This window comes from Silene latifolia, chromosome Y (assembly GCF_048544455.1).
Source record: "Silene latifolia isolate original U9 population chromosome Y, ASM4854445v1, whole genome shotgun sequence".
Taxonomy (NCBI): Eukaryota; Viridiplantae; Streptophyta; class Magnoliopsida; order Caryophyllales; family Caryophyllaceae; genus Silene; species Silene latifolia.
The window spans coordinates 169650238-169659398 of record NC_133538.1 but is presented as its reverse complement, the minus strand read 5'-3'; the positions used below and the strand labels follow the sequence as shown (position 1 = coordinate 169659398).

At 38.1% G+C, this 9161-nt stretch overlaps 2 protein-coding genes across 2 annotated transcripts; both read left to right on the top strand.

The window, feature by feature from the left end:
* Positions 1-744: 744 nt before the first annotated feature.
* On the top strand, positions 745-1350 carry LOC141629397 (uncharacterized). The gene has a single exon (XM_074442409.1). The coding sequence runs from the start codon at positions 745-747 to the stop codon at positions 1348-1350; it is 606 nt and encodes a 201-aa protein (XP_074298510.1).
* A 38-nt stretch (positions 1351-1388) lies between these two features.
* LOC141629396 (uncharacterized) lies at positions 1389-3603 on the top strand. The gene is made up of 5 exons (XM_074442408.1): positions 1389-1975; positions 2362-2655; positions 2757-3059; positions 3272-3428; positions 3517-3603. The coding sequence occupies exons 1-5, from the start codon at positions 1389-1391 to the stop codon at positions 3601-3603; spliced, it is 1428 nt and encodes a 475-aa protein (XP_074298509.1).
* The last annotated feature ends 5558 nt before the right edge of the window (positions 3604-9161 follow it).

Below are 9161 nucleotides of genomic sequence, written 5' to 3'. Positions count from 1 at the left end.
ACTAAATCTATCCTTGTGTAGGCTACTAGTCAGGAGCCTCCTGTGCTTACTCCTGCCATGTTTCCTCCACTTGCCAGTGCCAGGTCAACAGTTAAAGCTACACCTGCTAAGCAGATTATGAGGTTTAATAAGCAAGATGGCATTGTGGGAGTGAGGTTATCTAGCAAATTTGGTCAATATACGTTTCTGGATGCCTTGAATAACTCTGTTACTCCTAAGGGGAGGGTGACAGATAGTAGTAAGGATCCCCATGGAGAATCTAATCATGCATAATATTGGCTTATAGAATGTAAGGGGTCTTAATGACCTGAATAAACAGAAGGTGATGAAATGGTTTATGCACAATAATGGGGTGGGTTTGTTTGGTCTACTTGAAACTAAGATCAAACCTAATAGCTTGCTTAAAAAAGATACCTCACTTTGTGATGGATGGAGTGTCACCACTAACTGTAGTTGGCAGAAGGGAGGAAGGATATGGATTATGTGGAAACCTAATGTTTTTGAACTTAAATTTTTGGCTTATGATGCACAGTATATTCATATGTTAGTAACTTCCAGACTAGATGGGAAACAATTTTACCTCACAATGATTTATGCATTTAATGGTCTATATGAGAGGGTGAGTTTATGGAATTTTTTGAAGCATGTGGCTCAATCTTGCAATGAACCTTGGCTATGGTTGAGAGATTTAATACAGTGCTCTCTCCTATTTAAATATTGGGTGGAACAACTACTTATGCTGAAATGGAACACTTTCAAGAGTGTGTGTCCTTATGTTGTATGGAGGACCTATCTGCTACTGGAGCCTTGTTCAGCTGGTCAAATAAGCAAGAACCAGTGGATAGGGTTTATAGTAGATTGGATAGAGCACTGGGGAACCCTGAGTGGTTAGCTGTGTTTGGCGATTTTATCCCTCATTTTCACCCGGAGGGGCTATTTGATCATTGCCTTTATACTTTAGTGGATAGGAAGACTGATCTTGGGGGAAATATGAGCTTCAAATACTTTAATATGTGGGGTTCTGCTGATACTTTTAAAAGGGAGGTCAGGAGTGTGTGGACTAGGCAATATAAAAGGACTAAAATGTTTGCTGTGGTTAAGAAATTGAAATATTTGAAGCCTGTTCTGAAGAAGCTGAATAAATCTTGCTTTTCTGACATTGAGAATAGCACCAGTATTGCTGGTACTGTATTAGAAAGCATTCAGAAGGAGCTGCTTGATAAACCAGGAGATGCTTATCTGATACAGCAGAAGCTGGAATTAGCTGTTGAGTTAAGGGAACTTATCTGTGCTAGAGATAGCTTTCTGACTCAAAAAGCTAAGATCCAGTGGTTATTGAGGGTGATATGAATACATCCTACTTTCATCATGTTATTAAGAAGAGAAATATGTTGAATAAGGTTTTTCAAATTGAGGATCACCATGGGCTGGTTTGCACTGAAGGGGCTAGTATTCAGGCTGCGTTTCCGAATTATTATCAAGAACACTTGGGGACACAGACTGATACTGAATGGGTCAATCAAGCTGTAGTAAGTAGGGGTACTTGTTGCTCTGAGGAGGATTATGCAATTCTTGCAAAGCCTGTAACTGCAGATCAACTCAAGCAGAGCATATTTAGCATTCCGAAAGACAAGGCTCCTGGACCAGATGGCTATAATAGTCAGTTTTATGGGGATGCTTGGGACGTTGTTGGTGATGAGATTTGTGCTGCTATAATGAACTTCTTTAGTACTGGTCAATTGTTGGCCCAAGTTAACACCATTGTAGTCACCTTAATACCAAAAGTTGATAGGCTAACAAGTGTGAAGCACTTTAGACCTATTTCATGTTGCAATGTGCTATACAAAGCTATATTAAAAATTATTTGTACTAGGCTGGCTCTTATTTTGCCAGACCTTATCAATTGGAGTCAAGGTGCTTTTGTGAAGGGAAGGAGTATTTTGGAGAATATATTGATTTGCCAGGACTTGGTCAGGTATTATAATAGGGGTATGGCTTCCCCAAGATGTTTGTTTAAATTGGATTTACAAAAAGCTTATGACTCTATTGAATGGAGCTTTTTGGATCAAATGTTAGTTGCTTTGAAGTTCCCTGAGCATTTCAGAAGTTTGGTTATGACCTGTGTTACTACCACTTCCTATTCACTTAATTTAAATGGCTCACAGTTTGGTTATTTCAAGGGGAGAAGAGGCTAAAGGTAGGGAGACCCCATTTCTCCACTGTTGTTTTGTGTGTGTATGGAATATCTTTCCAGAGTTATGGAGTGTGCTATTGGACATTGGTATTTCAGGTTTTATCCTCTGTGTAAGAGTTTAAATTGACACACCTACTATTTGCTGATGATCTACTGATGTTTTGTAGAGGTGATGTGAGGTCTATTATGTTGATTCTCAGGGCCATATCTACTTTTAGTGCTGCTTCAGGCCTCAAAGTTAATGATGACAAGTCTGAGGTTGTATTTAATGGGGTTTCTAATTGGCTAAGGACTGATATCACCCATATTTCTGGGTTCCAGGAAGGTTCTCTTCCATTTAAATACTTGGGTGTGCCAGTCCAACCTGGAAGACTTACCCAACATGACTGTAACATATTGATTGAGAAGATTGTTCACAAGATCAGGGGTATAGGGGCAAGAAAGATGAGCTATGCTGGCAGGCTTGTCCTTATTAACTCTGTACTCAATACTTCATTTTTCTCATTCCAAAAGGTGTGGTTAAAAGAATTGAAGCTATCTGTCGCAATTTTTTATGGAGCAGTGATGAGGTTTATCATAGGACACCTCTTGTGGCCTGGGATAAAGTATGTTGTCCTAAGCAAGAAGGTGGTCTGGGAATTTATGCAGCAGAGGTGTGGAATATAGCAATAATTGGGAAATTGGTGAATTGGATATACACAAAAGCTGACCGGTTATGGGTTATGTGGATAGATCATGTCTATCTGAAAGTAAGTGACTGGACTGATTATCAACCTTCTCTGGATTTTAATTGGAACTGGAGAAATGTTTGTAAAGTGAGAGATGTGTTGGCAGGAGGTTTTCAGGATAACCAGTGGGCCGGGTGGTAGCCACTAGAGGTTATTCTGTTAGTTTAGGTTACCACTGGCTTAGGGGACCACACCCCCCTGTCCAGTGGAGTAAGGCTATTTGGGATAGGTGGAACATCCCTAAGTAGTCTTTTATTGGATGGTTGATTCATATAGAAGCTCTCAATACTAGAGCAAAATTGTTTTATCTGGGACTGTGTGATTCTGATCTTTGTGTACTCTGTGAAAGGGGAGTGGAAACCCATGCTCATATTTTCTCAGAGTGTGTTTTTAGTTCTCATATTCTAATAGCAGTGGAGCAATGGTTACAGCTGAAGCTTACAGCAACATCAGAGTTATTCAAAGCTATAGCAGAAAACTTGCAGAATGGTGCAGTTAACCTGTTGGTACCATATCTGGCATGAGAGGAATAGATGTAGGTTGGAGCTAAACTTAAGAAGACCTGTATTAATTGTGAATGCAATTAATTTGCAGGTGAAGAGCATATTGAAGCAGCTGGTGCAGTTGACTGTTTCCAGTAAAGATAGACTTTGGCTTAAGTTATATAGTAGTTGTTCTTGATTTATGATGTATTAGTCAATTGTCTTACAAGATATAAACTGTCAAACTATGTACTGATTGCCTATTGTTTAATGAATACAAATGCTCACATTTTACCAAAAAAAAAAGGTAGAAAGTCCTTTGATGGTGCTTAAGACTATAATCAAGAAAATTACAAAACAACACTAAGAATGCAATATGAAATATAATCTAAGTTAAACATGAGAGAAGAGATAGAAAATGAACATATAAGTACCGTGGCATGGATGCTATATGAGCCGTCATCCACCAAGCACTTGCCATCCTTCTCCCTCAATATTCTTCATCAATCATCCCATCGTCATCGGATTCCTCATCCATATTATCGCCAATTGAGGTAGCCATATCATCACTATCATCATCCCCGACCCGTCATCACTCTCTTGATCATCATCACTCACATTTATAGCTTCATCATCATCCTTATCATCACTCCCTCCATCACTTCCAATTCCATTATCACACACCACCTCTCCATCTTTTTAAGTGTAAAGGTCCGTGAAGAAAATTTTTCGATCCACCCAATCTGGTAATGGCCCGTTAGAGTCAAGTAGGCCTTGTCTAAACAAGTTGTAGAGCGGAGGGTATTGGGCATAATAATTGTTGATCCGGTTCTTGTACATCTCATCATGAATAAGTTGCAATAAACCCGAGACATAGTCTTTTCCCACCACGACATTAGGATCATCGTGGACATAAGGTTTATGTGGAAAAGGATAGGGAGGAATAGTCAATGTCGATGGGGGGTTTTAATAGAACTTGAACGCGAAGATGAGTCACCTTTCTCGATTGATTCGGTGGTTGTCAAAATTGAGAGAAGATAATTTTCCCTATGCTTAGAAAGGCGTGGGAATCCATTATCCGGTAATGTGATAGAAGGAGAATCCTTCACCAATCTTTCCACGATTTTATTATATCCTCATTTTTCTTCACCCAATAAAAGCGATAAGCAAGCATAAACATGTCGATACGTGTTTCCCCTTTAACCGGTTTGTAAGTGCCATTTTGGTTGAATTCGGGATCAACGTATTTTTCTAGCTTAGTCACTAAACCATTATTGACTATATGAGTCATGTTTTCCTTACCCGATGACAAGTCCATACATCGGTCTATCCATAATTGAATGATGTTGTATTAAGACTTGTAAGACCCTTAAACATTAAGACGGGACTCAAGTTAAGCCATATCAACTTCCGAGAAGGTACAAGCTTCCTTCCTTACTATCAAAGTGCTGGACACAAAACGGTGCCAAAACCGCATACCCTGGTGATGAACAAATAAGGCCTTACAAGCCTTGAGATTAGTAAACTCTTTACCTGAAATAGCTTTCCAAAGAGGCTTGGCATCAAACTTATGAGGTTTCTTAGATGATCGGAAAGGCATTTTCATTCCAAATAGTTTGGCAAAAGCATGAATTTCAATCCTACGGGATACGTTGGCAAGACGGAATTCTAAGAATTTTTGGTATTCTTGTCTAGTTATCTTCAAAGAGCTAACGAATTGAAGGGTCAAGGCATTATAGTTAAGCTCATGCATGTCAAATAGTGTGCCTAGACTCGAAGAAAGATCATGTATCTTTCAAAATTCCAAGTTGGGTCAAGGTATCATGGCATAAGAACTTTGTAGCTAAAACATTCTTGCTAATTAGAGAAGCAAAGAATTTCTTATGATTTTCATCAATAAAAATTACCTCCGGAAATTCTTCGATTGGCTCAAGTGTCGGAATATCAAGAGCCACAACCGCTTCAATTTGCCTCTCCACCAATGGTGCTACAACAATTGCCCTAGAAGCCAAGGTCCTTTGCCTCTTAGTAAGATTACATTGATGAAGGCTGTAACGTCGTCTATTACTCCCTAATCAAACTCTATTTATAATCTCAAGAAACTACTATTAGTAGAGGGGTAAGTAAAGGTCGGATTCCAAGGGACAGGTATTGTATTGATTTATCGGTTGTAGAAAGCTATGTCTTTGATGTCACAATTTGGGTTGAGTTTGAGGTTTGCAATCTAAACTACTTAACAAAGGAAATGTAAACAAAAGAAAGTAAAGCAAAGTAAGCAAATCGGGTTGTAAATAATTGATTAAAGGCACTAGGATGTCATGGGTTCATAGGGGAATCATGATGAGATCACATAAACAAGTTTCATAGATGCAAGCAATTTATTGTTGTAGTGGAATCGAGTTTGTTTATATCTTACAGTTCCTAGGAAGTTTTGGGTCTTGCAGCCGAGTCGGTCAAGAGTTTAAAACACCTACAAGTCGACTTAATTCTTCATATTCAACTATATGTATGGTTTAACAAGCCTTGAGTAATTAGTTTATGTTTTACAAGTCTTGTTGAAAGGATAAGAGATTCATGCTAGGTTGTCAATCAAGCATTTCATCAAGCATAATATGTGCATAAGTTGAAACTACAACAAGCAAGCATTCATATGAACTTATCAACTAAAGATCTACCCCATAATTAACTACCCAAATCCTCCATTAACCCAAGTTAAGAGACTACACACTCATGATCATGGAAAACATGTTAATAATAGTGTCAATCATCTTAACAAATGTAAACATGATGGATGAATAAAGCAATAAACAATAATTAAGCAAAGGATAAAAGGAATTATACCAACTTAAGATGATCAAATAGAAAGTAAAGAATAATAGAACAAAACTTGATTGATTGATGAAGAGTTATCAATTATCCAATAATAACCCAATAATCTTCAATACCCAATTAGATCTAAGAATACTTGAACAATAATTAAAGGAGGATTAATGTGTAATTAAGCTAATTAGTTCCTAATTAATCTCTACAGAAGTGTGTCTCTAATTCTATTACAAAGGGGTATTTATACTAAGTACAAGTATTAGGGTAACTAAGGGCTTAAATGACGATTACGCTCCTTAAATGAGTTTAACACCTTGCAAATCCCTCATGGAGGCGCACGAACTACCTTTGGTGGATGCCCATGTTATAAGGAAAAACGCCCGTCCTACTTGTGGGACGCTCGGGCTGAGTCTTGGGATGCCCGTCCCTCCCTTTGGGACGCACGACCTGCTTCTGGGACCCCTGTCTCAAAGGTGAGCTTGGCTTCTTCTTCATTTGGCTGCCTCATGATCCGTGGGGATCGTTGAGGAGCCGTGGGGGTCCTTCATCACTGCCCATATACTTGTTTCATTGACTTAGGCCTTTAGTATTGGTCTCCTCTTTGTTGATTGGTCGTTAGATGCGATCCATTTAGCTCCGTTTTGCTCCATATAAGCAAGGTTAGTATTCCTCTCCTACCAAGGACACAAAACCTCATAGAATATGCAAAGTAGGAAGCTAAAGATAAGAAACGACCCTAATGCATGAAAGAAAGAATAGGAACGAGGCTAGTTACGGGACTAAATGTGCGTAAATACGAGTCACATCAAATAACCTCAAACCGAACCTTTGCTCGTCCCGAGTAAAGAGGTGACTAAAAATATGATCTTTATTTATAACCTAGCCGATGTGAGACAATTAGCAGGTCTCACTCCGCCCCTTCACCTCACAACAAGACATCTATTAGGTAAGATGCCTCCTTGCAAGGCAAGTTGGGGCTTCCCAAAATGGCGATGCATCCATACATTAAGCACATAAAAATACGTCAAAGGATGCATCTACAAAAGAATAGCCACTTTTCTCATCTAAGTGGCGGAAATCATCTATATGGGAAGCAATTTAAGGGTACACACTCCACCATAGATATTTTTTCTCCTAGTTACTAACTCCAAGAGGATAAAAACAAGTCACCTCCAAGTTTTGTTAAACTAGGCTACTTTTGTCCAGAATTGCTAAATGCTTTCGTCAAGGGCGATCGGATGGGGGTGGAAGGATGATCTTTATTACATTAGTGGCATATGACATGACAAATCTCAGATTCTCTACAAGTGTAAGGGCAAAGGATTGTCTCAAGCTCAACAAGGTGGCATAACAAAAATGATTTTTGGGAATAAAGTGCTCAAGTCAATCAAAACAAAAGTAGTGGATTTGACTAACAATCAAAATTTGGCCTCAATTCAACTTCCGCATTTCACATTTCAAAATCTTTATATGGGGTTTGTCCCTCATTTTCTAGTGTCCTTTGCTTTCGCCAATCGCTTATTAGGAAACCGGTTAACCTCTAGACAATAGCTCTTGAGGTGATAGTTACTTTGTCTTTGGGCAGCCGAATTCACAACCGTGTGGGTGCCTAATTCAATGGATCCTGCACCAAAGTACATTGAAGTGGTACGCCTCCATCAAATTTCTCGGCATTTCAACAATTCAAAATATTTGAGGTTTCTTTTGCAATTAAAACGATTCCACATCACAAAAACTTTGAAATGGGCACTTCAAACTTATTAGAGAAAAGTATTTTTGGGTTGCCAAACCACTAAGTCAATCAAGGTCCCCTAGGTAAGTGGGTCAAGTCCATATCACATCATAAGGTTGGATAAATGACACACATGCAAACCCTTGACTAGGCCTTAGACCATGGGACAAAAGATACTAGTATGACACATCCTAGGGTGTGTTGAGAGTATTCTAGCAAACAAAGTTTCAAGGAGAAAAAGTATCTACAAGAGCCTTATAAACACTTGTCAAGCTTCCTAAATAGGCATTTTCACAAAATTTTCTACCATGCAAACTTCATGCCATGATGCAACTAACATATATAGAACTCTAATGTATATATTTCTATCAACTAATATGCCATATAAACTAAATGCAAACTCTTATAACACATAGGTTCATACCGCATTAATCAAAATATAGCCACATTGTCATTAACTTATAAGAAGGGTGAAGGATATTTGGAAAGATCATACCATGCGTTCTTCTATTTCCTTCATGCCTCGAATGTGGCGTAGTCGTCCCAATGTGATAAGAGTGACAAACAAACAAATATATACAATACTATACTACAAAGGAAAGAACATGTTTTTGGAATTTTTAAATTTTTATCATTTTTTGAAATAAGGGTTAGATGTTAGAATGTTAAATGTTATAATTTCCCATCCCCACACTAGTATGGACATTATCCTCAATGGACAAAATGATAGGAAATTATGCAAATGTAAATGAAAATGCATGATATTATATGAAATGCATGATTCTATACTAAATGCATACTACATGAAATATATTTACATATGATACAAACTAAACTAAGCTATATGATGCATGCTTTAGGTTAAGTTGAGAGCTAATTTAAATTAACTCGGGTTGCCTATGAATGAACTGCAAAAATAGGAAAGTTTATATACAAGGCATGCAATGCTATGCATGAAAAGTCATTTTGTTATTTTGGATTCTTTATGGTGGGAGCAAAAAAGATAGTCACCTCAATGTTTCCGAGGTGTGAGTCCTTTGATAGTGCTAGGACTCAAAAACTCTTAGCCATCAAAGAGTCCAAAATGACTCTCTAAATGCTTTAAACTAAATGAAATACAAGTTATGCAAGTTATGTAAACATGAGATAAAAACAAAGCAAAAGGAGGGGTAGGAGACTCACAATGGTATATGTTGAGATGC

Coding starts and splice junctions, on each gene's coding strand:
- LOC141629397 (XM_074442409.1), top strand. CDS start 745: ATGGAACACTTTCAAGAGTGTGTGTCCTTATGTTGTATGGAGGACCTA.
- LOC141629396 (XM_074442408.1), top strand. CDS start 1,389: ATGTTGAATAAGGTTTTTCAAATTGAGGATCACCATGGGCTGGTTTGC. Junction 3,060..3,271: donor GATAACCAGTGGGCCGGGTG/GTAGCCACTAGA, acceptor ACTCTGTGAAAG/GGGAGTGGAAACCCATGCTC. Junction 3,429..3,516: donor ATGGTGCAGTTAACCTGTTG/GTACCATATCTG, acceptor ATTAATTTGCAG/GTGAAGAGCATATTGAAGCA.